General features: G+C 52.6%; 10 protein-coding genes across 10 annotated transcripts; 6 read left to right on the plus strand and 4 right to left on the minus strand.

Moving 5' to 3' along the window:
* Positions 1 to 414: 414 nt before the first annotated feature.
* N7498_002563 (SMP-30/gluconolactonase/LRE family protein) lies at positions 415 to 1541 on the minus strand (the record flags this gene model as incomplete). Its single annotated transcript, XM_058449625.1, has 2 exons — positions 415 to 721; positions 781 to 1541. 2 exons carry the CDS (start codon positions 1539 to 1541, stop codon positions 415 to 417), a joined length of 1068 nt encoding a protein of 355 aa, XP_058311969.1.
* A 529-nt stretch (positions 1542 to 2070) lies between these two features.
* On the minus strand, positions 2071 to 2746 carry N7498_002564 (uncharacterized protein; the record flags this gene model as incomplete). Its single annotated transcript, XM_058449626.1, has 2 exons — positions 2071 to 2333; positions 2422 to 2746. 2 exons carry the CDS (start codon positions 2744 to 2746, stop codon positions 2071 to 2073), a joined length of 588 nt encoding a protein of 195 aa, XP_058311970.1.
* A 1151-nt stretch (positions 2747 to 3897) lies between these two features.
* pakA (mitogen-activated protein kinase kinase kinase kinase STE20) lies at positions 3898 to 6457 on the plus strand (the record flags this gene model as incomplete). The annotated part of the gene is made up of 3 exons (XM_058449627.1): positions 3898 to 5808; positions 5863 to 5962; positions 6018 to 6457. 3 exons carry the CDS (start codon positions 3898 to 3900, stop codon positions 6455 to 6457), a joined length of 2451 nt encoding a protein of 816 aa, XP_058311971.1.
* Positions 6458 to 7657: 1200 nt separating this feature from the next.
* N7498_002566 (ESCRT-0 subunit protein HSE1) lies at positions 7658 to 10095 on the plus strand (the record flags this gene model as incomplete). Its single annotated transcript, XM_058449628.1, has 9 exons — positions 7658 to 7697; positions 7832 to 7881; positions 7961 to 7995; positions 8065 to 8140; positions 8209 to 8307; positions 8374 to 8494; positions 8561 to 9193; positions 9244 to 9447; positions 9500 to 10095. 9 exons carry the CDS (start codon positions 7658 to 7660, stop codon positions 10093 to 10095), a joined length of 1854 nt encoding a protein of 617 aa, XP_058311972.1.
* A 1273-nt stretch (positions 10096 to 11368) lies between these two features.
* pan2n2 (poly(A)-specific ribonuclease) lies at positions 11369 to 15005 on the plus strand (the record flags this gene model as incomplete). The annotated part of the gene is made up of 3 exons (XM_058449629.1): positions 11369 to 11497; positions 11566 to 12863; positions 12917 to 15005. 3 exons carry the CDS (start codon positions 11369 to 11371, stop codon positions 15003 to 15005), a joined length of 3516 nt encoding a protein of 1171 aa, XP_058311973.1.
* A 465-nt stretch (positions 15006 to 15470) lies between these two features.
* N7498_002568 (putative translation elongation factor EF-1 subunit) lies at positions 15471 to 18308 on the plus strand (the record flags this gene model as incomplete). Its single annotated transcript, XM_058449630.1, has 5 exons — positions 15471 to 15702; positions 15805 to 15861; positions 16078 to 16812; positions 16864 to 17046; positions 17101 to 18308. 5 exons carry the CDS (start codon positions 15471 to 15473, stop codon positions 18306 to 18308), a joined length of 2415 nt encoding a protein of 804 aa, XP_058311974.1.
* Positions 18309 to 19137: 829 nt separating this feature from the next.
* Positions 19138 to 21271, plus strand: bipA (Hsp70 family ATPase KAR2; the record flags this gene model as incomplete). Its single annotated transcript, XM_058449631.1, is given in 4 exon segments — positions 19138 to 19316; positions 19375 to 19539; positions 19601 to 20786; positions 20798 to 21271. 4 exon segments carry the CDS (start codon positions 19138 to 19140, stop codon positions 21269 to 21271), a joined length of 2004 nt encoding a protein of 667 aa, XP_058311975.1.
* A 231-nt stretch (positions 21272 to 21502) lies between these two features.
* Positions 21503 to 22147, minus strand: N7498_002570 (DUF967 domain protein; the record flags this gene model as incomplete). Its single annotated transcript, XM_058449632.1, has 2 exons — positions 21503 to 22054; positions 22121 to 22147. The coding sequence occupies 2 exons, from the start codon at positions 22145 to 22147 to the stop codon at positions 21503 to 21505; spliced, it is 579 nt and encodes a 192-aa protein (XP_058311976.1).
* A 603-nt stretch (positions 22148 to 22750) lies between these two features.
* On the plus strand, positions 22751 to 24468 carry N7498_002571 (putative C6 transcription factor; the record flags this gene model as incomplete). Its single annotated transcript, XM_058449633.1, has 3 exons — positions 22751 to 23547; positions 23597 to 24044; positions 24088 to 24468. 3 exons carry the CDS (start codon positions 22751 to 22753, stop codon positions 24466 to 24468), a joined length of 1626 nt encoding a protein of 541 aa, XP_058311977.1.
* A 52-nt stretch (positions 24469 to 24520) lies between these two features.
* N7498_002572 (zinc-dependent alcohol dehydrogenase) lies at positions 24521 to 25764 on the minus strand (the record flags this gene model as incomplete). The annotated part of the gene is made up of 4 exons (XM_058449634.1): positions 24521 to 25005; positions 25059 to 25137; positions 25188 to 25561; positions 25614 to 25764. 4 exons carry the CDS (start codon positions 25762 to 25764, stop codon positions 24521 to 24523), a joined length of 1089 nt encoding a protein of 362 aa, XP_058311978.1.
* Between the last annotated feature and the right edge of the window lie 484 nt (positions 25765 to 26248).

Here is a 26248-nt window from a genome sequence, read left to right on the forward strand (position 1 = left end):
TTCATGAAGATATACACCCCCCCCCCCCCCCCGCCCTTGGGGGAATTACGCAGCGGGTAATGACTACCGCTCATAATAACATTAGGGATCTAGAAACTTATTCAGAAATATACCTAGGCACCAAAATACATGTCTTTATGGCTTGTTAGGAAAATATATACTTACAATGTCGGCTCATAACCAGAGACAGAGAGTCCCACTTCTCTATATATTTAGGAGTCCTATTCTTGATTATCTCTTGGTTAACTATCATTTGAAGTATCTTAGGGTGTACCTCATACTCGGGATACATCATGAATAAATATTCAGGGATATACTATTCTTGAATATTAACCAAACAATTTGCCCATATGCTCCCAAGTGATCAGATTTACATTCAAAACACACATTATAACTCAAGTATTCGCGTGGCGCTTATTTTTCTAGAAGGTTACCCTCAACCTTCTGATTTAACTGCGCCCTCCAGAGCTTGTTCTCGTTGAGAATGAACATGGTACCATTCTTGCCAAACGAGAAATTTGAAGTACCATCCTTGACCAGGATCTTGCCAAGCAAGACACCACCAGCCGACCAGACATTGACACCGTCCTTGCAGCCAGCATAGACGTTGCCGTCCATGTCAACCTTGACACCATCGGGAATACCCTCTGCGGGCATGGAAAACACGCGACGGTTGGTCAGGAAAGGCTGGTCCCCGGTCTTGATCACGTCAAATGCGTAGCTAGAGTAGTTAGCACGCCATTCCCTTTGAAACCCTGATTCGGGCAAAGATTAACTCACATAGTAGCAGGCAATAGCTTATCCTCCGAGCCATCACCGTTGGTCTCGGCGGTGTCGGTGATGTACAAAGTCTTCTCATCCGGCGAGAAAGTGATGCCGTTCGGCCGGCCAAAGCCATCCGCAATAACGCGCAAATCGGAGGTGTTCGGGTCAAATCGGTACACCTGGTTCGGCAGCTTAGGCTTGGGTCGAACACCCTGGCGCCAGCCGTAGACGGGGTCGGTGAACCAGTAGGATCCATTACTGTGCACGACCACGTCGTTGAGAGAGTTGAACTGGCGGCCATAGAAACCACGTACAACAAACTTGGTCTTGTACGGCGGATGCACGGACATCTGGAAGAGACCACCCGCCTCGTTCATAGTACCCTGACCGATCCAAAGGATACCGTCGCCGTTGTTGACACCTCCATTGGGCAGGGGAATAGTGGAGTTGATGATCTCCGCCGTGACGGGGTGCTCGCTCACGCTAGCCTTGGTAATCTTGATGGTTTTCTCACCGGTGGCCGGGTCCGTGAAGATGTTGCTGGACATGAAGAGTGATTCTGAGGATGGGATGTACACACTGGCCTCGTGGGCGAAGGGATAGGAGTTGTCCTCCAGGATCATCTCAAGCTTCGGGACTGAGCCGAGAATGTTGTGGAAGGTCTCATCGTACACTTTGAATCCAGACAGGCCAGTGCTAGCTGACGGGACAGCACCGGATACGATAGCAGAGGCGCTGGCCATCCTGGCTACGATTGTGGGTGTGGCGGGCATCATTGTAGGCGAGTCATGCAACAAGAAGGGAGTAGCCATGGTAATCGAGGGATGTGAAGTCTGCGTTGGGTGTCTTCAGGGGCTGCGGCCATTCTAAAAAGTTCAAGCTTGGCTTTTTCTTCTCAGCCAATATAATATCAAAATTCACCTCCTCCGAGCCAATCGGGTGGGGATTGTCTTATAGCTTAACAGAGCTTGCCTAATAACTGATCGGATCGGCAGGAACCAAGATCCACCCAAGCTAATTTCCCGAGATTTTACCATCAGGTAGTTCGTAATGGGAACGGACATTTTGAGTATTAATATCAACGGCTAATATGGGATTCAAACCCATAATTACTTTTCGAATTAACAAAATAAGGATGTTTGGGATTATTGAGCTGAAATTCTCGGTCTTGGTCTAAGTGTGGAGATACTCTTGGAGATCGATAACATCGGCAGCACGATGTACCTCGAATTGAATCTCCGCGTGAGAAAGATGGTGAACAGGACACATTTTTGGCCGAATGCATTCGTGCGAATGATCTACGATCTACGAGTGACCTGCGATTGATGTGCGAGTGGTGAGCTCGATCCACTCGTCGTCCATGGCGCGGTGCGCGTTCCAATCGCATCCACAGACTACCCGATAGGGTGTGACGCTGTAGCCTGTACCAAGTGATATTATTCGAATCATGTCGGCTGCTCGGCGTTGAGGATTGTTCCATTTGCGCTTTTGCAGGTGGATCAGGTCATCGAAATCGCACCTCCATCGACCAAGACCCATTTGAATATGATCGAATATTGTAACTGTGTCTGCATGGGGATAGTGGTCATTCTCAATGCCGCGTTTTTACCTCTTGAAATGCCACACGGCAGAGGCAATCAGATCCATGAGGCCCACCCTGGTCTCGTACAGGGTCTCGAATTGATCTGCCAGGATCACGCGCCTCGAACGACGCGTAGCTGGTGCCCCAGGGTGCTACGACTCCTTGGGTTTCTCGGTACTTTTGGAGAAGGCCGATCCCACTTTTAATTTGTGCCGCGGCTGTTTCTAAATTTTTATGGAAATATGAAAAGCAAATAAACAAGATGTTGATCATGGCAACGAGCGGCAGTGAATTGGGTTCCGTAATGGCCTTGTCAATGATGGCGCGAATCGATCCATTGTATCGCTGAATAGGGGTGTTCAGGGGGTCGGCTCTCTTGATCTTTTGCCGCTTGCTCATTAGTATTGAGAGAGGATCAGTCTAAAACTGTCTGTTCATGAACAATGCCTATCGCCGGCATTGCTTGACGGATAGCAGGCCTCACCAGGCTACTTTGAGCACGCTGCCTTGAAAGAATTAGGTCGCAAAGAACAGCCAGTTGTGCAGTTTGGTAGGAAAACTCGACTTGCGAGTCTCGATTTGCGAGCGGAGACCGGGTGTCGGGCCAACGCCCTGGGCACGATGAATGTTTTGGGCTGGAGAAGTCATCGCATTTTCGCCCGGTATCCGTACGGTGTAGGGGGCGCTAGTCGAAACATGTGGTTGGAAGGTACCGGCGGAGGGAAGATATACCGAATGCAGACTGCTTTTGCTTCGTCACACTTGACCTGCCGGGTCCTATATAAGTGGTTGCCCCCTGTTTAGAACTTATATTGCATGCTGGGGGCCTGAACTACCTTGCAGGTAAAGCAGGCGGTGCGAAATTTGGGCGCGTTTCTGAGTCGCGCCAGGAGCAGGGCGGTCTCCGAGCAACATGTCGGCCAACTTCAGATGCTTCGAGGGCCGTAGGCCTGTCAATTCAATTATAACCGAAACAGAGTCACAGTAACAACAATGAGACCTGATTCAGGTAAATGGACATCATCAATGACATAAGCGGCCAATCGCCGTGCTATTCTTATCCCGCGTACCCGAAAAGTGGCACCGGTTAGAAATGGGGGGAAATCTGGCAAAATCTAGAACTTGGAGGGAGTGAATCAACAAGTCCCCGTCATTAAGTATCATCGGTCATCACCTCGACGAAATGAACACTTAGACCCCCTCCCCCCTATACCTATCACATATCAACCGGGTCCTGCGTCATCCCCCGTCAACCCCAGCCACCGACTCCTTTTCACTCCGCTCTCCACGTGCTAATTGGACAGCTGGAAGTTCCATCTCCCCTTCTCTCCCTTCTCTTCATTCCAGAACTCTCTCCGGAATCTCATATCATCGGGGGTCTACTGGAAAGATCATCGTCACATCTCAGGGCCACGAGCATTGCATCACGGGCGGCAAACCCTGGTCCCTGCCCGAAACAGCGCAGGCAGAAAATTCTCCTGCTTTCCTTGACCCCTCCCTCGGCCCAATTCCAATCTTGTCTCGTGTAGAGACAGGTTCCTCTGCACGCCATGAATCAAGAGACCTCAGAGCGCTTCTCGTTAAAATTCCGCCGCCCCTCCAGCAAGCTGCACAAGGATCCCCCTAGCTTCAGTTCGCGCATTCTTCGGGGTCATCAGAGCACCAGCTCCCTGAAACGTCATCCTTCTGCCCCAGTTTATCCGCGTTCTTCCCCCACCGGCAGTCGCGAACACGTCCGATCAAGATCGAACGCAGCTTACGGATCCTCATCCTCTTCACTCGACCACAGTGGCGGTCCCTCGCCCGGCTACGAGGAGGCGACGCAGTTCCCCAGTCACAGTTCTTCGCGCTCTCGCACCCGCTCCCACCGCTTCTCCTATGACCAACATAGTTCGGATGAATTAAACGGCCCCTACGAAACGCGGGGCATGCTCAGTGCGCTCGACGAGAATAGCGCCGAGACCGACCCTCAAACCCATACGCAGCAAACCCCGCCTCTGCGTTCCCATCACACCAGCCCCGACCCGCGTGGCCGCCAACCCCTCCGACAGTCCGCCAGCTTCACCACTCTAACGAGCCGCATGGATCCTTTCTCCCACCGCGAGACTGAACGGCCTCCTCACTCCAAGAGACTCTCCGACGATGGCAATAATGGCCCGCCCACCCGGATGGGGAGAAGTAAGAAGGCTAGCTTCTCCAGTTTCGTCAACAGCGTGCTTGGGTCTCCTCGCAACATCAAAATCTCAGCACCGGAGAATCCGGTTCATGTCACTCACGTCGGCTATGACAACCAGACCGGTCAATTCACGGGTCTGCCCAAGGAGTGGCAGCGGCTGCTGCAGGAGAACGGTATCTCAAAGAAAGAACAGGAAGAGCACCCGCAAACCATGATGGACATCATGCGATTCTACGAGAAGAACACTCGAGGAGACGACGATGAAGTGTGGCACAAATTCGATAACGCCTACTCAGCAAACAATAACGGGCGCGCCCCCTCGCCGCCTGGCAGTCCTCGATTCCCCCAGAATCATGAAAGCAGCTTTGAAAACCCACGGTCCCCACCTCCAGTTCCTCGTGGTCCGTCCGCCGCATCGCCGCCGGCGCCACCCATGTCCCCGCCGTTGGGCAGTCTGGTACCACACCGCGCTCCCCCCAAGCCGCCCACCGGCATAACGCCCGCCCGTCCGCCGCCTCAACCCCCCGTCTCGCAGTCGTATGCCGTTCCTCCGCAACGACTTGTGCAGGATCCCTACGGTCCCTCGTTTGTCGCGCCGTCAGTCCCAGAGTCGGAGCCGATTTCCCAGTCCCCCAAGCGCAGCCCGTCCAGCTCTCGCAATGGCACCCCTGGCCCCAAGGGACCGATCGCCTCCCCGACTCAATACCAGCAGCATCAGGAACAGGTCATGGCAGCTGCTCAGCAAGCGATTGCACAGAAGCAGTTGGATCGGAGTACCAGCCAACGCCAGCAGACACAACAGCCGCCTCAGCCGCCCGCGCTCGCCCCAAATCTGGGCGCTTCGCCGACAGACCCTTCCCCAACCACGCGGGCCCCACCAGCAGCTCGGCCTCGCCAGCGCCAGCGCCAGAGCAATGTGATGGATGTCCGGCAGCGCCTGCTGTCCATCTGCCACCCCGGCGATCCTACGCAGATCTACTACAACCTAAACAAGATCGGCCAGGGTGCTTCTGGTGGTGTCTTCACTGCCTATGAGAAGGGAAGCAACGGTTGTGTGGCTATCAAGCAGATGAACCTGGACCTTCAGCCCAAGAAGGATCTGATCATCAACGAGATTCTTGTGATGAAGGATAGCAAGCACAAGAACATCGTGAACTTCCTTGAGAGTTTCCTTCATGGCCTGGATCTGTGGGTCGTGATGGAGTACATGGAAGGCGGTAGCCTCACGGATGTGGTTACCTTCAACATCATGAGTGAAGGACAGATTGCGGCAGTATGCCGAGAGGTATGTTCCAAACTTACTTTGTTTTTTCGAGTGGTTTCTAACATCTTTTACTAGACCTTGAACGGTCTGCAACACTTGCACTCGAAGGGTGTCATTCATCGTGATATCAAATCCGATAACATCCTCTTGTCGCTGGATGGCAACATCAAGCTGAGTAAGTTCCGGCTCTCCTGTCACGACATCGAACGTTGAAGCTAATTCTACTGCAGCCGACTTTGGCTTCTGTGCGCAGATCAACGACTCGCACCACAAGCGAAACACCATGGTTGGAACTCCCTACTGGATGGCGCCCGAGGTAGTTACCCGCAAGGAGTACGGTCGCAAGGTCGACATCTGGAGTCTGGGTATCATGGCCATTGAGATGATCGAGGGCGAGCCGCCGTACCTGACGGAATCGCCGCTGCGAGCCCTCTACTTGATCGCCACGAACGGTACCCCAACCATCAAGGATGAACACAACCTGTCGCACATCTTCCGTGACTTCCTTCACCTGGCCCTCAAAGTCGACCCCGAGAAGCGAGCGTCGGCCCACGACCTGTTGAAGCACCCCTTCATGGCCCAGTGCTCCCCCCTCACTCACCTAGCCCCTCTGGTCAAGGCTGCTCGCCTCAGCCGTGCTCAGGAGAAGGCGCAAAAAGGCGGCGCCTAGCCTAGGTGAACCGCTCTTTTCTTTCTTTGTTTCGGCATTTCTTTTTGTCTTTCGATCCCTCTTCCCATCTTGCTCAGATACCCCATCACTACCGATGTTTCTTCTAGATCCCCGGCATGCCGAAAATCGCATCATGTCGCAGGAATCCTATTTACTGCACCGATTTGTTACCCAATATTCCTTGATGAAACCATCCTTTCGTGATGAAAATGATCTGACCTCAGGACCTGTTATCCCTGATTTGTACTTCTTTCCTATTTGCCCTCGGGCTGTCTATGTAGCCTATGTGTAGTCCTAACTCAGACTTCCTTCGCGCTGTTTGAATATGCTGCTTTGAGCGAGATGATTCAGCTATCTTGCTATTATTGCTTGTCAATTGGTATACCTTCAACTGTGGGGATTGAGAATGCGCTCTCGCGTTCAGCGTTTGTGGTTGCACAGGTCTTTAAAGATGGATGTGGATATATGTGAATACTCATTCCTTTCTCGCATCTGCTTGCATCTATTGAAATACATTTCTCTGGGATCTATACCCCTGGACCGCCAGGGGGGCTGTACTTGGTAGAAATATCAGGTACAAACCACAGACATAGATCAAATCAAAGCAGACTATAAAACAGGAGCCTACGGATATTCAAGCAAAGAATGGAAATTCTCTGTGCCGATACCAGCATAAGGCACAGAAACAAAATTTGCCGCTCAAGGCAGACACGATATCGATTTTTTGTAGCTTCCAAGCTCCTCCCACCGTCGTCATTGCCTGCTGACTCAGGGCCACTTCCGCCCCGACACAACAACGTAAAGTCGCGCTGCTCACTGTCCCTTCAACCCGTTGGACAAGCAAGTTGCAAGACGTCTACATTAGTACCGAGGCACTCCTTTTCCTGCTCTCCCCTGGACACCTTCGTCTCTCGGCGTACCCCGAGCCCCCAGCTCAGCCCGCACCCTACGAATCTCTATCCACTCCCCGCATTTAGTGTTCGACCAGCATCGCTGCGAATCCCGCCGTCGTGAGCAGTGGAATTTGTCCAGGAACACGCAGCCTAGTGATTGACATTGCGGTGCGTTCTTTTGGAGCAGCGCAATCTTAGTGCCACCTCGAGCGAGCTCCCTGTGTTAAGGCCGACGACCGGTGCCTGACATCCCCGACTTCTTGTGTTACTTTTGCTGTGAGACCTCTAAGGACATATTATACTGGAGATGTTTCGAGCGCAGCAAAATGCGTTTGACGACGCCGTCGGTAAGTTGTACCACAATACTGAGCGACTGTTTACTCTGTGGTCCGCCAGCTGGATCACAGGCACAACTGCGGCTGAGTACCAGGTCTCGACATCCTTCGTACATGATTACTGACATGGGAAATCTTCTTCACAGCCAAGGCGACGGACGAGAACCTGACCTCCGAGAACTGGGAATACATTCTGGTGCGTTCCTCCGACCGATTGATCCGTTCCATTGCGATGAAGGGTCTGGAAGCTGATTTGGGTTGATACGACCATATAGGATGTCTGTGATAAAGTCTCTGTGGAAGAATCAGGGTATGTGGCGCTCTTGTTATGGGGTTTCGTTGCTGTAAGACTGGATGCTAACTGATATGGGTTATACAGCGCGAAAGAAGCGGTTGCTGCCATGATTAAGAGGTTGGCTCACAGGAATGCCAATGTCCAGCTCTATACCCTCGAGGTTCGCAATTTCTCCCCGTGTGCCCCGAGGCGCGTCTATCGTCTGGGAATCGTCACTGACTGACATAGCTTGGCAATGCCCTGTCGCAAAACTGCGGACCGAAGATTCATCGCGAGCTGGCCTCGAGAAGCTTTACTGATGCGCTTCTGCGTCTGGCGAATGATCGGGTAGGTTAAATCTGAGCGATGGCCTTACTGGAGTGTGGAATGATCTCTAACAATACTCCTCTCTAGAACACCCATCAACAAGTGAAGTCTAAGATCTTGGAGCGCATGCAGGAATGGACCGAGATGTTCTCATCTAACCCCGATTTTGGCATCATGGAACAGGCATACATGAAACTGAAGACGACAAGTAAGTACAAAACTGTCCATCTGAGATAATTTTGGGTCGGTTTTGCTGATTATTATCGCCCACTAGACCCCAACCTGCAACCCCCTTCGAAGCCCGTCAAGCAAAGAATCACCGACTTCGACAGACAGAAGGAAGAAGAGGAACTTCAGATGGCACTAGCTCTCTCTGTCAAGGAAAGAAAGCCAATCGCTTCTCAAGCGGGCTCTTCTGCAACGGCCGCTCCTGCGCCTTTATCTACTTCCACCCCGACTCCAGCAAGCCAAGCCGAACCTGCCGCTTCTCAACCTGTTCCATCAGGCACGTCTGCCGCTACCGTGTCACGAGTCAGGGCCATTTTCGACTTCCAGCCCTCCGAGCCTGGCGAGCTTCAGTTCCGGAAGGGTGATATCATTGCTGTTTTGGAATCTGTATACAAAGATTGGTGGAAGGGTTCCTTGAGGGGCCAGACCGGTATCTTCCCTCTCAACTATGTCGAAAAGCTTCCCGATCCGACTGTGGAGGAGTTGCAGCGTGAGGCCCAAATGGAGGGGGATGTTTTCAGTCAGATTAAGAATGTCGAGAAGCTCCTGACGCTGTTGAGTACCCGGAGCTCGGATCTCAATGTTCAAGAAAACGAGGAGATCACGACCCTCTATCATTCCACTCTCGCCATTCGGCCAAAACTTATTGAGTTGATTGGCAAGTATTCTCAAAAGAAAGGTGGGTCTTCCCTCTTCCGCTGCTAGATTTTGATGCTGATTGTTGCCCAGATGAATTCACTCAACTCAACGAGAAGTTTATCAAGGCCCGCCGTGATTATGAGTCTCTGCTCGAGGCGTCGATGGCTCACCCGGCGCAGCCCCAGTATGGTCGGCCTGGACAACCTCAGTACGGATACCCGGGTGCTGCTGCACCTGCGGGATACCCTCAGGGCCCTCCTCCGGATCAGCGATATTTCAGCCCGCGGCCTCAAGGTTTGTTGAACATGAAAATCATGCAGAGCAATTCGCTGACTTGGTTATTCAGAGCAACCTCCACAATCGCAGACCCCTTACTATGGCGCAGAGCAAACAGTCCCCTACCGGCCTGCATCTCATTCCCCCGATCCTCGCACCCACGTTGCAGGTGGCGCGTCGGTACAGCAGCAGGCACCTCCCGCTGATCCCTACCAGTCCATGCACCACCGTCCGCAGTCTACATATGATCATCCCCAAGAGCTAGGAACATCCGTCTACGATTCGCCCGTGGATCAGCGTCCTCCTTACCCTCCCACCGGCCAAGTGCCACCTACCGCACACCAACAATTCCACCAGCAGCAACAGCAACCGCAGCAGGACTACTCGCTAGGCGAGGAAACACCCCAGCTGTCATCTGCTCCTGGTATGCCTCCGCAGTTCCAGCAGCAACAACAGCAAGCTCCGTATCCCAATTCCCCAACCACCCAGCAGCAAGCACCTCCCTCGCACCAACCACCTCCGATTCCTGGCACCGCGCCTCCTCCTTCTCAGTATGCTGCTTTTAACCCGGCACCGTCGGCACCACCTGGCAACGCGGAATACCAGGCATACCAGCCTGCGCAGGGTGGTGTCCCTTCCTCGAATCCTGCTTCGTTCTACAGATAGTGCAACGGTCTGTTTCTTAAGAGGTCCAAATAACAGAGACTTTTTTTCTCATGTATCCGAAGGATTTGATTCCCTGTTATTCTGTTACTTGCTGGTCCGCTCTGTGCCTGTCGTGTATTTAACCGATCACTGACTGTCGGTCTATGTCGTTTGTCACTACATATTCCCATATATCTTGCCGTATCCCCATTCTATGTATTTTCGGGTCTAGTAGAATGAATGGCGGGAGATGTGTAGACATGACAATTGCTTACTCGTACCTTGAAGGTGTCAAGATCATCTTTTTCTAGTTAATATTGTCTTTTCTCTGCTCTATACCTTCGCGATCAACTTTTGCCGCAGTATCCACCACTGTTTCTGGGCTCTGTCTGAGCCACAACCGCCAAACCCCCAGGGTAGGTTTGGACTGCGGTGTTGTATATAATTGAAATTTCAGCGTGGCTTGCGAGGTCTGAAGTGTTTATAGTTTCGTAAGAAGATCGTACCACTTTGATTCAGTGGATTTGACAAGCCAATTGGGTTGGTTCTTTTTTGGTTGAGTGTAGCTAAGTCAAGGTGTCTTAGGATATGTAGTCCTAAGGACCTCTTATTGAGGCAGGGGTGCTTTCTTGTCGGGATTTGATCAACTGACCGAATTGCAAAGCTGTACTCACATTTGAATGTTTTTCTTCGGTTCTCTTGGTAAAATAGGGGGGAGGGCAAGATTTCTAATGTCTAACTCCTATCGGCAGGATGTAATTTGCCGAAGAGTCCCGGAGTAGGGATTCTCGAAGTCTGAGAGTAAATCGTAAACTAAAAGACATATGGAATTTTCGAAGGCCATTAAATAATGATTCTTCTCTCGGCTTTCATGATCTTCTTTCCAAAATTGATGCACAGATCTCACCTCTCCTTGCGTCTATACTAAGCGTTATCGGGACAGCCACGTGACCATATCGACACCTCAGTCCCGCGACGACTTCGGGGCGGTCGACAACAAGCAACTTCGAACCAGGGCGAGCCTCTCTCTCGAGCTCGCATTGAGGCTGGACGATATCACTGGCTACAGCCTATCTCTTTCATACATCTCAATCTATACTCCTATCCATCGCCCGCGATTCACCTCAAACCTTCCTGACAGCTTCCCCGCAATCGCGTCTTCCTCTCGCAGACGATGCCCGGCTTCGGTGTATCTCCTACGAGGTGAAGGTCGCAATTCCTGAATCATCATACACGAATACGTATAGGTTGCCAATAGGAGGATAGTCTGGGCGTCGCCCGGATAGGGGCAGCCATGGAGGCCGACTGGGATGAGCTGTCGCGCATCGCGATGCCACCGCCGAGTGCGCACGCATTGCCTACAGTCGCGACGACGATAGCTTTTGACGATGTTATGGAACTTTTGTGGACAGGAAATGAATACGTGAGCATTCGTGGGCAATATTGATACCTTTTGGACGATGGACTAACGCGCGCCTTTTCTCTGATCAGGGTCGAATCTCTTCGTTCTACGGACCGGACCTCCAACGATATACCTCTGTGCGAGCCCATCCAGTTTCTGAGGGAATGGTGCGGCAGATTCTCTTTCACGAACGGGGCGTGATATCATTGTCATCGAAGAGCGTACACATGATTACGCGGCGTGGTCTGACGCAATGGCACCTTGCCGACGAGGATATGGTCGATCTTCGCTGCATGAGCTTCACGGCGCAGCTCAATCGGATTCTTGTTGCAGGATGCCAGCGCGTGATGTTCACAGTGGACATCGACAAGGGCACGATTGTTGACAAGCTGCCCACCGAACACAGTTATACACTTATGAAGAAGAGCCGGTATCTTTGTGCAGCGACAGACACGGGATCAGTCAACGCACTTAGCCTTAACGATTTTAGCGTCGTCAAGTCGTGGAAGGCTCACGGAACCGCTATAAATGACATGGATGCGCGAAACGATTTGCTCGTCACTTGCGGATTCTCCGTTCGCCAACTCGGTTCTCCGATCGTTGATCCCCTGGCGAATGTATATGATCTCAAGACGCTATCCCCATTGCCCCCTATCCCTTTCCATGCTGGTGCGGCCTATGTTCGCATGCATCCAAAGCTTCATACAACGAGCTTTGTGGCTTCGCAGACCGGGCAGCTCCAAGTGGTGGACTTGATGAATCCCAATGCCATCAACTTACGACAGGCGAACGTCTCATTGATGCTAGGGCTTGATCTGTCCCCCTCAGGAGAGGCATTGGCTATCAATGATGCGGAGTGCTCTATTCATCTATGGGGCTCGCCAAGCAAGATTCACTTCAATGAGATGAGCAAGGAGATAGAGTTCGCGGATGTTCCTACACGACCCCCACCGATTGACTGGTCTCCAGAGACTCCACTGAGCATGGTTGGAATGCCTTACTACCATGAGCGTCTCTACTCGGCATGGCCTAGTCATCTCTTGTTTGAGGTGGGAAGCCCTCCTGCTCCCTTGGACCAGGCATTGCTTCCATACCTGCGCCCGGCCGAGGTGGGTCATCATGCTCCGAATCCCAGAAAGACACTGCGAAATCAGATCGAAAATACCCGTGCATTGGCCACAGTAGAGCCGGCACTCATTGCTCCCAAGTTCCTGAGTGAAAAGGCCCGAGACCAGAGCAAATCGAGATTGGAGGGCTCCATTACAGACGCGGCCGAAGCTCTAGCGGGCGCGAAGATCAATGGTGAAAGCGACGACGATCCTCTTCTCAAATATAGCAACGTCGAGATCAAGTATAGTCGATTCGGTGTCGATGATTTCGATTTCCGGTACGTGGCCCATTCTTTTGAAGTCTGTTCTATCTCGCTCATACTCTTCGCAGATTCTATAACAAAACAAACTTTTCAGGTCTTGAAACTCATATTGCCAATTCCTTCACAAACTCCCTCCTCCAGCTCTTCAAATTCATCCCGCTGTTCCGAAATATGGCGCTGACCCACGCAGCTAGCGCTTGCATCTTCGAACACTGCCTTCTGTGCGAACTGGGTTATTTGTTCGACATGTTGGAGAAAGCAAGTGGCCAAAACTGCCAGGCCACCAATTTGCTGAAAACCTTCAGCAGCTTCCGGGAGGCTTCCAACCTCGGTCTCCTGGAAGAGAACCTTCCTAACAAGCCTCTCTCGACTGCGATCCAAGCTGTCAACCGCTTCTTCCTGACGCAAATAGCACAAGACTTCCGGATGATCCAGCCGAGCTCTGAAGAGCTCGACCAACGCCTTGCGACTATAGCATCGGAGTCGATTCGGTGCATGTTCTGCCAGAATGAGACGGTGCGCCCTGGCAATTCACTCGCCAACGAGCTTTTGTACCCCAACCTGGATATGAAGCATGCTAGGCGCAACCCGGCATTCCGATTCTCCAATATCCTGCGTGCGAGCATCGAGCGTGAGACCCAGAACCGAGGATGGTGCAATTACTGCCGACGTTACCAGCAGGTAATGATTCGGAAGACTATACACAGAATGCCCCTCGTTCTGGTGCTTAATGCGGCATTGACCAACCCCATCTGCCGTCGATTGTGGGCTGTTCCTGGGTGGCTGCCCGACACAGTGGGTATCATTATCGAGAATGGACAGATCATGTGTTTCGAGGGAGAAGACCTCCATCTCCGGATGCAGAACAACACTCCTAACCTTGTGGTGTATGATCTTGTTGGCCTGGTGGCGGAGATTGACGTTCCAGAACACCAAAAGGCCCATCTTGTCTCCTTCATCAACGTTTCTATTTCAGAGCGAGAACCACAGGAACGGAGCAAGTGGCATCTGTTCAATGACTTCCTGGTCACCGAGGTAGACCGGGATGAAGCGCTTCGCTTTACTCAGCCTTGGAAGCAGCCTTGCGTACTGGCGTTCCAGGTGAGAGACGCACGCCACTCTGTTGATGACTCATGGAAGAAGGCTCTGGATACCACTCTGCTCTTCCGTGAATGGTCTTTGAATGGCTGTCACCAAGTTGAGTCATGCCGCACCTTGACCGAGGAGGAAAAGCCACAGCCAGGAACGGCCGTGGCACTTGACACCGAATTTGTTGACCTTGAAAAGGCGGAGATCGATGTGAAAGCAGACGGGTCTCAGGAAATCGTGCGACCCAACAAAAGTGGACTTGCTCGAGTTTCCGTGCTGCGTGGCTCAGGCATTTCGGAGGGCGTGCCGTTCATTGACGACTATATCACAATCCGGGAACCAATTGTCGACTACGTTACACAATACTCTGGTATCAAGCCCGGTGACCTGGACCCACGGACGAGCGAGCACAACCTGGTGCCTCTGAAGGTAGCTTACAAGAAGCTATGGCTGCTCTTGAACCTTGGTTGTGTCTTCGTGGGCCATGGTCTAGCTTCAGACTTCCGCAAGATCAATATCCAGGTGCCCAAGTCTCAGACCGTCGACACGCAATACCTCTTCTTCTACCCCAGCAAGAACCGCCGTCTTAGTCTCCGATATCTCGCCTGGGCTGTATTCAAGGAGTACATCCAGGAAGAGCCAACTCCCGATACAATCCATGGACATGACTCTATCGAGGATGCCCGGATGGCACTGCGCCTCTGGAAAAAGTTCCAAGAATACGAAGATGCAGGGATCGTCGCCCAGATGCTCGAGGAGATCTTCCGTGAAGGTTCCAAGCTGGGCTTCCGACCCCCTCCCAAGAATGCGACCCCCGTCGTCTTATCTCGACCAGGCACTGCCGTCACCATGCAGGACAGCGGTCGTAATACCCCCAGTACACCCGATGCGGGCGCTGCAGCTGCAGCTGCAGCTGCAGCCGCAACCGCAACCGCTACAAGTGCCGCCCCAACTAGCGCTCCCACCACTCCCCGCCAGGCTTTCCGACGATCGATTGCCCTGACTCCCAGCAATGGCACTTTCTCCGGCCCGGGAGCGGGAGACTTCTTCGGAAGTCCCTTACGATAAACCTACCTTTTTGTTTTGGAAGCAGTCGAGATTCTGTCTTACTCTTTGGTGATGACCCTGCTGGTACACGTCACGAACTTCGGGGCTGCATAGAATCCAAACTTATTTAACTCGCGAATGCAATAAAAATGTCTAAAAAACTACATGGTTCCGTAATTGTAGATAAATGTGTAAACAGTAGGGGAAGCTCGACGTGGTTAGGGTACTGACATATCGCAGAACTCTCAGCAACACCAAGTGGGGAATGACGTGGACCGCATCGCTTCCTTTCCCAGCTCTTTCCGTGTGTGTTCCTCCACCTCTTCCCCTTCCAACTGGGATTTCTCCCTTTATAACTTATTATACTAGACATTTTCTCTCCTCCATTCCTGTGAATTGACTTACGCTTCCCGCAGCACAACCCTCCCTTCCCCGCTCCAAGTCGTGACCCCTCCATCTCCCACCTGACACTCATCCCACCTCCCAATGTCGAGGCATCGCGTGAAGAATGTCGGTTATGATGACGACGATTATTATGACGAGGATGGATATGAGTCGCCCGACCCCGAGGAGCAGGAGTTCCTGAAACAGTGCACCGCTGCAGTCTCACAACATCTCCGTGCGGCACAGCCGTCGGTGACCGCAACGACCGAAGAAATCCAGGAAGCACTGTGGCACTACTACAACGATGTGGAAAAGTCGACGAGTTATTTGAGAGGTACGTTTTGCCGGAACTTCCGTGGCCGTAACTGCTTTTCAGGACGAGGATGTGTTGTTTTGATTTGTGATTTGGAGCTAACATTTGTCCTGCGTGTCTCAGGCAAGAAGGAAAAGGAACTCAAGAAGCAGCAGACGGCTGCCGTACCGAAGAATAATGGTAAGCAACGCGATCATATGCATTTGTTTGTCGATTTGCCGTGGCTGGGCTTGGGAAAAATGAGCTGCGTTCCCGCTGTTACTCCGACTCTTGGTGAAATCCCACAAAGGTGTGTAATACGCTTCTTCAGCAACCCCGCGCTCTACAATCAATCTCGCATGACTTGGAAACTGACACCACCTGGAAGTTTGGACAATGTTCTAACAGGTCATCCAGTGCCAGGGTTTCCAGTACCCAGTTCCCCACCTATAGCGCACTTCTCTGCTGCCGATTTCTTTCGCGACTGTCCCTGGCTTAATGTGCCTTCCGAGCGCAAAGTGAATATTATGGTTGAGTCCTTATACCCTCGGCTTGGGCTGCTAGGCGGTGCTCCTGAGGCTGGAGGCAAGGTCTCTAAGCTTGCGGCTTTAGCTGCACAGCGCAAGAAGAAAGAAGGCGAAAAGGTTGCACCTACGCCAGATGCTCCTTCAAAACCTCAACCTGAGAGATCAGAAGCACCATCGCCCGAGCCACAAAGCATCCAGTTGTCTTTACGAGAGAGATTGGCCGCCAGTAAGGCCAACAAGTCTCCAAAACCGTCGGAAACAAATGGGAGCTTGCGCCGGTTGGGTAGATCGGGCCTCTCTGCGGAATCACCAGCCCAGAAGCAGCCGTCACCCGAGTCCACGAACGCCGAGCTTTCTACTCCGGATCAGGTGAAGCAAACACAAGATCAACCAAAGGACGAGCCAGAACCACAGCAGGCAGCGCCTGATATGCGTGCCTCGCCATCTATGTTCGCTAGTGCCATCGTTGGTGATACAGCGGGACCAACCATGGCCCAGCCCAGCCACTTACACTCGAGCAGTGTGGATTTGCTCAAAATCTACGGTCAAGACCATGCTGAACCTTTTGACTTTGCAGGCCCCAGCCCCGATGACATGGTGCTGAATGCTCAGAACACAGCAAAAGGTTTGGCGATTCGCAGAAAGGTCTAAAATTCATCTGCCTAATAATGTGCAGGATTCAAGTCCAAAAACGCTGCATCCAAGTCGGCTGGAGACAAGAAGGGCCAGGCTGATCTTGCTGGTGGGTTGAAGGACCTCTCCGTGGAGGAGAAGGTGACTGTCAAGAGCAAGAACTTGGATGTACTTGAGGAATACAACAAATCAAACCGGAAGAAGTCTGCCAACTTTGTCGTCATCGGTAGGTATCGTCTATGGTCTATTGGTATACGCATCATTTCTGACCGGAATTCAGGACATGTCGACGCCGGCAAGAGTACCCTGATGGGACGATTATTGGCAGATCAAGGGGCGATCGACCAACGCACCTTGGACAAGTACCGGAAGGAAGCTGAGAAGATCGGAAAGGGATCTTTCGCTCTCGCATGGGTGTTGGATCAGGGGTCGGAGGAGCGTGAACGAGGTGTCACCATTGATATTGCGACCAACAAGTTCGAGACTGAGTCCACTGCATTCACAATAGTCGATGCACCGGGCCATCGGGACTTTGTTCCCAACATGATTGCCGGTGCTAGTCAGGCCGATTTCGCCGTCCTGGTGATCGACGCTAGCACCGGCAAGTTTGAGTCCGGGTTGAAGGGTCAGACTAAAGAGCATGCCTTGCTGGTGCGTAGCATGGGTGTTCAAAAGATAGTCGTGGCCGTCAACAAGATGGACACTGTTCAGTGGGACAAGGGCCGATTCGAGGAAATCGAACAACAGATTTCCTCGTTCTTGACGACAGCTGGCTTCCAGGAGAAGAACATTGCCTTCGTCCCGTGCTCGGGTGTGCTTGGAGACAACATCACTCGGCGCAGTGAAAACCCCCAGGGGTCGTGGTATACCGGCCGCACATTGATCGAAGAACTGGAGACTTCCGAGCGATACACGCACGCTCTAGACCAGCCACTACGCATGACGATCGGCGATGTGTTCCGTGGCAGTGTGCAGAATCCTCTTTCAATCTCGGGCCGCCTTGATTCTGGTAGCCTACAGATAGGCGATCAAATCCTCACCATGCCCAGTGGTGAGACTGCCCTGGTCCGCAGCGTGGAGGTGGATGGTGAGCCCAACGACTGGGCCGTGGCCGGTCAGAACGTGGTGTTGAACCTAGCAAATATCGATCCCATTCACTTGCGCTCTGGCGACGTTGTCTGCCGAGCTTCGTCTCCAATTCCGAACGTTACCACTTTCACTGCCAAGGTCCTCGCTTTCGAGCATTTGATGCCCATGATGGTGGACATCCACCGCGGCCGTCTTCATGTGCCTGGTCGCATCAGCAAGCTCGTTGCGTCCCTGGACAAGGCCTCTGGTGCACCCACCAAGAAACGGCCGAAGATCGTTGCACCCGGCACTGTCGCACGGGTGGTTGTCGAGATGGATCAGGCCGTGCCCCTTGAGGCACCAACTAGGATCGTTTTGCGACATGGAGGGTCGACTGTTGCAGCCGGGCTACTGGAATGAAGCGATCATATAGAAAAGTACCTCCTACAAGCATACACCGAATGGAATTTACATGACTAGATGACGTCCCCTGCGTTCCCTGCCTTGCGCATGCTTTACCGAACCGGCAGTGAGGCTCTGTAGATCCCTGGCCCAGGTCTAGACCCCATGCCTCAATATTTGTATGCCCTGCCAATCATACCAAGGATGTTAACTTGTTCACAAGAACCTTGAGGTGCTGTACAGGCCACTTGGCTCTATGCACCTATTTCCAGTCAATACGTGGCACTATTTTTGTGAGTAACCGCCCCAAAAATTGGCATCAGGGGCGAAAACCAGTGCCGCCGCTTAGCTGCTTCTAGCAAATTCGACAGGCTGGCGGGTTTTGATTGGGAGACCGCAGGGGCGTGTCCTGGATGGACCCGCAGACTAGTCCCGTTCGGGACAGGGTTTAATGGCCACTAAACCTGTTGAGGCAGGCGGTGAGAGTTTAAACACGCCAAGACCTGTCTGCGCTGAGTCATGCGCCGCGGAACCGGTGGCAGCCAATCAACACGCGAGAAGTGACCTGAACTGGGAAAAGGCCAGCATGGCCGCTGCGCTCTTCTGCCCTTTATACAAGAAGTCGCCTCCTCCACTCTCTTTCTTCTCCCCATTCCCTTCCTTTCGGGTCACCCTTCCCGCCTAACATCAATCGAGTCGAGGGCTATTTGAGTACCACATTCGTGTTTACTCTCCGCGCTTCATTCCTGCGCGCATTGAAGCTTTCGGTCTCCGACAGCTTCGTTTCATTGGGTGCTTTGCCCTAGAGTTCTTCGTTGAACCCCGAGTTTCACACATCTAACTCACCATGCCTCGCTTCGCCAGCCGCGAGGGCGCGTCCAAGCCCTTCACTTGGACCACCGTGTTCTACCTTCTTCTTGTTTTGATTGCGCCCCTGGCCCTGTTTGGCACCACTGCCCAGGCCCAAGAGGATTCTGTCGAGAACTATGGCACCGTTATTGGTATTGATTTGGGAACCACCTACTCGTATGTGATATCTTCCGGATTCGTGCCAAACGAGACAATTGGCTAACTTGCTTCGCAGTTGTGTTGGTGTGATGCAGAATGGCAAGGTCGAGATTCTCGTCAACGACCAAGGAAACCGTATCACTCCCTCTTACGTCGCTTTCACCGATGAGGAGCGCCTCGTTGGTGACGCCGCCAAGAACCAATACGCCGCCAACCCTACCCGGACTGTCTTTGACGTCAAGTGAGTTTGCCAACGTGGCCAGTTTGTACCGGTAGAAATTGCGTGCTAACCCACCTTCTAGGCGCCTGATCGGTCGCAAGTTTGATGACAAGGATACACAGAAGGACGCCAAGAACTTCCCCTTCAAGGTTGTCAACAAGGATGGCAAGCCTCACGTCAAGGTCGAGGTCAACAAGTCCAACAAGACCTTCACCCCCGAGGAAATCTCCGCCATGATCCTGGGCAAGATGAAGGAGATCGCTGAGAGCTACCTCGGTAAGACTGTTACCCACGCCGTTGTTACCGTTCCCGCCTACTTCAACGACGCCCAGCGTCAGGCCACCAAGGATGCCGGTACCATCGCCGGTCTTAATGTCCTCCGCGTCGTCAACGAGCCCACCGCGGCCGCTATTGCCTACGGTCTGGACAAGTCTGGTGACGAGCGCCAGGTCATTGTTTACGATCTTGGTGGTGGTACTTTCGATGTTTCCCTTCTGTCGATCGACAACGGAGTCTTTGAGGTTCTGGCTACCGCTGGTGACACCCACCTGGGTGGTGAGGACTTTGACCACCGTGTCATGGACTACTTCGTGAAGCAGTACAACAAGAAGAACAACGCCGATGTTACCAAGGACCTCAAGGCCATGGGTAAGCTGAAGCGTGAGGTCGAGAAGGCCAAGCGTACTCTGTCTTCCCAGATGTCCACTCGCATTGAGATCGAAGCCTTCCACAACGGCGAGGACTTCTCGGAGACCCTGACCCGCGCTAAGTTTGAGGAGTTGAACATGGATCTGTTCAAGAAGACCCTCAAGCCCGTCGAGCAGGTGCTTAAGGACTCCAAGGTCAAGAAGAACGAGATTGACGACATTGTTCTCGTTGGCGGTTCTACCCGTATCCCCAAGGTTCAGTCTCTTCTTGAGGAGTTCTTCGGTGGCAAGAAGGCCAGCAAGGGTATTAACCCCGACGAGGCCGTTGCCTTCGGTGCCGCTGTTCAGGGTGGTATTCTCTCCGGCGAGGAAGGTACTGGTGACCTTGTTCTCATGGATGTCAACCCCCTCACCATGGGTATTGAGACCACTGGCGGTGTGATGACCAAGCTCATCCCCCGTAACACTGTCATCCCCACCCGCAAGTCGCAGATCTTCTCCACTGCGGCTGACAACCAGCCCACCGTGTTGATCCAGGTGTTCGAGGGTGAGCGCTCGATGACCAAGGACAACAACCAGCTCGGCAGGTTCGAGCTGACTGGGATTCCCCCGCTCCTCGCGGTGTTCCTCAGATTGAGGTCGCTTTCGACCTGGACGCCAACGGTATCCTCAAGGTCAGCGCCAGCGATAAGGGCACCGGCAAGGCCGAGTCTATCACCATTACCAACGACAAGGGTCGTCTGTCCCAGGAGGAGATTGACCGCATGGTCGCCGAGGCTGAGGAGTACGCCGAGGAGGACAAGGCCATGAAGACCAAGATCGAGGCCCGTAACGGCCTTGAGAACTACGCCTTCAGCCTGAAGAACCAGGTCAACGACGAGAACGGCCTGGGTGGCCAGATCGACGAGGATGACAAGCAGACCATCTTGGACGCCGTCAAGGAGACTATCGACTGGCTCGAGGACAATGCCGCCACTGCCACCGCCGAGGACTTCGAGGAGCAGAAGGAGCAGCTCTCTAGCGTCGCCTACCCCATCACCAGCAAGCTGTATGGCTCTGGTGCTCCTACTGAGGACGATGAGCCGATGGACCACGACGAACTGTAAAATTATCTTTCAGGCATTAACCATGGAGTTCTTTTCATCTTTGCTTTTGTGTTTCTAGTCCCCTTGAATCTGCGCTGGGCGGAGTCCCTGTCGCAAGAGCCTGGCTTTTGATAACCGACTCGCTAAATATCATGATACCTTTGCATTCATCGATTCCTCGTAATCTTAATCTTGATGTTCAATCATCTGACGTAAATCACATATCTCAAAGGCACTATATATACTGCGCACCTAGTTCCCCTTGGCAATAACATCCCGGATAGTCTCAGCCACGACCTGATGATCATCCTCCTGCTTCAACCCACTAACAACAACAACGGCAACAACACCCTCAACCCCCTTAACCCGAATAGGATATCCACCACCGTGGATAGCGTATTCATCCGCAACAGCGCCGCCATTAGCACTAGACAGCGCATGCTTCTTCACGAACGCGGCCTCGACAACATCCGCCGCTCTACTCCCAGCACCCGAAACCACCTTCTGCCGCATCGCCCAGCTGGAAACACCCCATCGCAGGACCGTGTTCCGCTTCCGACGCACCCAGTTCTCGTTATCCGGGATTGTTCCACTATCCGTGGCGCTCTGGAAGAGGACGTGCAAGGACCCGCCACCGCTGGTCGCAGTGGCGAGGGCGATGGAGATCAGCGCCGGCCTGCGCTGGTCGTCAGGAAGGTTGAGGATGCGTTCGCGGAGCGCGGAGCCTAGGGTCCAGGCCGTGCTGGCTGTGAAGGTGTTGAATGTTTGCTCGGGGCTTGTTTCTTCGGCGATGAGGACCTGGGGCTGGGAGGGGTGTAAGCCGGGGGGCTTTCCTTGCTATGCGGTTAATTATTGAAGGTGTAGACTTACGTCCGTGCTAGGTGCGGAGAGGGCCATTGTGATGGGTTGAAGCGTATTTGCAGGGGATTTAAAGCGTTTGGAATGCTTTGGGGAGGAAACGGGGATTTAAAGCTTGGAGATATGACTTGGGGAGCTGCGGTGGAGATGGAGTTCCTTGGGATGACCTTCACCGGTGACGTCGGATCCACCGCGGCGTGGGTGGACCTTCCTTTGTTTCGAGGTGCTATTATTAATACCGTAGCTCTCCAAGTCGAGGTCGAAGTCGATATAGAAGGATTTTGCAGTCAGGTGTAAGCCTATTCTAGTGATTCTGTAGAGTTGCTTGCTTCGGTACAAAGTAAATGGGTGGCAGCGAGCACGGCGTTGGTCCGATTTACCAGGCCTTAACAGCATTTAGTTGCGGGAAAGGTTTTAGACGACCGGGAATACTATTCAGCTGATTCTATCTCATTAGGTATATAGATTTGAAATATAGGATATCTTGAGAAGAAACACCGTTAGGAAAAGCCGCAAGGCTGTATGCTTCCCACTGTAAGTCGGCGAACCTGCCGAGTACAAGTATACCGGAGTACCCCCTCCATCTCCATCTCCCCAGCAGCTCCGCATTTGAGCTCCCCGTGTCATACCAACTCCGTCTTCATGCCCCCAAAACGAGCTTGCGATACTTGTATCTCCCGCAAAGTCAAATGCAACGGCTCCTGGCCCTGCAATACCTGCCGGGATGCGGCCAAGCGCATTCCCTGTACGTACCTGAGGCCTGTGCACAAGAGAGGTCCGAAGGTTCGACGCGCAACTCGGAACTTGGATTCTGACCTGCAGCGTGAATCTCCGTTGAGTACGGGTCAGAGCGGGTCTGGCTTGGACGATGTGCTGAAATGTTCGGACGGGACGCGAGTCTCCCAAGGATCGTGCGTGCCTCAGCGCATATCAAGAGACGTCCTCGGGCGCATCATACTACTCTACCAGCAGCATTCTTATAGTGTTTGGCCGGTTGTCAATGCTCATGCCCTGTTACAAGATCTCGATGATATTGAGCCGGAGAAGACGAACCAAGAGGTGGAGAACATTGCTTGCTTGGCTACGGCTCTCTGCGCGGCCACAATGGCCCAGTTGCATATTGCTCCGGTGGTGGATGGATCGCAGATGGTGGATAGTGGAGCTATGGCACGGACATGCTTACGGATTCGGGGTAGTTGGGACAGTTACCGTCAGCATCTTAATCTCAGCGGTGTTCTTGTTTCGTTCTTTTTGCATGTTTACCATGCAAAGGCAAACCAGCGAAAATTGGCTATGATGTACATCCAAGAGGCTATATCCGGAGCGAGGATTTTGCGTCTGGATGAAGGGACGTCGCGGGAGAGTGACGAATCCAGCTTGGGTAGTCATCTTATTGCGAACAAGGAGCTGGTTTTTCCACTGCTCTGGATTTCCGAGAGGTGAGTTATTCCGGACTGTAGCCGAGCCCATTGCTAAAGCGTAAGACAGAGGATGGGCACTTCATGTCGGTCTTTCGCCGTCATGTATCGACCCTCCCGTGCTTCCAGATCTGGAGGACTATCCAGATGCCGATATCCATGTGCAAGGGCTTCTAGACTTGGCCAGGCTTTTTATTGCATTCGATCAGATCTCGGTCCGCCGAAATTCGAATCTGGGACTCGCCTCCGCCACAGACCTGACAGAGACCGAGAATAAGCTTTCTTCACTGCGTCTGAGCATTTCTGACCAGGTCACGACCCGGACTGCAGATTGCTACATTACCCGAGAGTGGATGAGAACTATCATCTGGCAGGAGGCCTTGTCCAGGGGCTTGCTCTCTTCTGCCTCCTTTGTAGAAGTCATGACCTTTGGGTTCCCAGCTCAAGTTGGTCATGATTTACTTCAGGCGCTCAGGTGCTTTTCTGAGTTGGACTTGTTGCCACTGGGAAGAGACCAAGTGAGCCATTCCTTGACGATGAAACAATATTGCCTGCTGACAGGGTCAACAGCTGTTGAAATGCTTCGAAGTCGCAAACTCGCTCGCAGATACCGTCCTTCTCACACTCACACCCCCTCGCTCTCATCCTGGATTTGAATTGGGCCCTGAGGACTTTTTGCATGCGCTATATCAGAAGCTTTTACCGTTCCTAGAACAGGATGAGGTGCTCAACTCTATTCTGCGCAACAAAACGGCTGAGGTTTTAGTCATGGCACCAGCTCGTTTATTAACGAGACAGGTTGGTAATGATTGCTTCAAATGGCAAAAGTTGGACAAGGATAAGGGTCGAATCAATGGACAGCAGCCGCTGGAGGTAAATTTTTTGTTTGGTGATCTTAACGAACAATTGGCATTCTCTTCAGAACAACCATATCTGCAATAATCTTCGCTAATGGAATAATCCCCAACCCCCAATCTCTTTTCACGAAACCCAATCATGCTGCAATTTGAAGGACCACTCGTCCCGAAATATCCCCCTTCTCCATTTCCTCATATACTTGCGGCAAATCCCTGAATGGCCGCACCTTGACCACAGGCTTCACGACGCCTCGACGCACTAAGTCAACCGCCTCCATACACTCCTTGAGAGACCCAACCAGGTTGCCTCTGATCCGAAGACCCTTGATGACAAGGGTACTAATGGGAATCTCAAGACAAGGTCGTCCAGGAGGAATGCCCACGCAGCTCAACGTTCCTCCGACCCGCAACATATCGCATACATGCGCAAAAGCCTTTGCATTTCCAGCTGTCACGACCACAGCGTGCGCTCCAAGTCCCGTAATCTCCTGCACCTTTTTGACAGGATCCTCGGTAGCGAAGTCGATGAAGTGCTGTGCCCCGATCCCGTGAACGAATTCTTTCCTTCCAGGACCGGTATCGACGCCAATGACCGATGCTCCTTGCGCCCTTGCGTATTGTACTAACGAATCATCAGTAACAGGAAGCAAGCCGGGAATTCAGAGATGTTCATACCAGCCAAATGCCCAAGACCACCTCCAGCACCAACGACCACCAGCCAGTTCCCATGACGAACGTTCGCATTCAGGACCGCCTAGCATTATCAGCCAAAATCCTGCTCCGATAATTTGACCATCAACATACCTTATAAGCCGTCAATCCAGCACAAAGCACCGGCCCCATAACCACCGGATCCACATCATCCGGCAACACAGTCAGATAATCCGCATCAAGCGCAATATACTCCTGAAAACTCCCGTCCTCATGATGTAAATGGTTCGTACTCGCCGTACAATACTGTTCCGTCCCCGCAAGACAAAACTCACACCGGCGACAGATCCGACTTGAGAACCTAATCCCAACTAGCCCGCCAACCTTGAGTCCCGCAGCGTGCTGGATATCAGGGCCCAAAGAAACGATCTTACCGATGCCTTCGTGCCCGCCGACGTGTGGTAGCTTGATCTTTGTTATCGGGATACCATCCGGCCCGGCGGCTGTTCCTGATTTTGTGTGCAGGTCTGGAGGGTGTTATTTTGGTTTCGGCTATGATGTTGGGAAACGGTGGCTTACCACTTTGGCAGACGCCGGTGTAGAGAACTTTGGCGAGGACTTCGTTGCGACCTGGGGTTGGGACGGGGTAGTCGGTTTTGAATTCGACGGTACCGCCGATTTCTCGCACCAGAGCGACGGTTTGGGTTTTGGGGATGTTGATAAAGCCCATTGTGGATTTGTGTAGTTGTTTCTTGAGATAAGGGTCTCGAGGAGGGAGGATGAGAGCTATTTATGCTCACCAACCTATCTCTGAACGTTACATTTCTACTGTTTTCAACCATGTTTGTCATTGGCTCGCACCCCGCTTGGTGATCGGCTGGGCATACAGCCTCACGGCAGTGTGAGATCAGCATTCAAATAAATATTTTCCTCGGTGGCGGGATGGCTACGTGTAGAAGCGGTCCATGCACCAACCATTACGCTGCGGCCGAGATTCTCGACTCGGAGAATTAGGCTATTTCTCCAGAATTTACTAACTAACTGGGGTCTATGGATAAGTGAGTGTTGAAGTCCTGTGATGAACTGTGTATACAACCGTGGGTCCATGCTATTTCTCCGAGTCAATTCTCCGGGTGGAGATGGAACTACATCGAGGATCATTGGTGGGGCGGGTCGTCATCTGCTTGAAGCTTGCAGCTATGGTACCTCTTTGG

The sequence above is a fragment of the Penicillium cinerascens genome (genome assembly GCF_028974065.1).
Source record: "Penicillium cinerascens strain IBT 15544 chromosome Unknown contig_1_segment0_segment0, whole genome shotgun sequence".
NCBI classification, from domain to species: domain Eukaryota; kingdom Fungi; phylum Ascomycota; class Eurotiomycetes; order Eurotiales; family Aspergillaceae; genus Penicillium; species Penicillium cinerascens.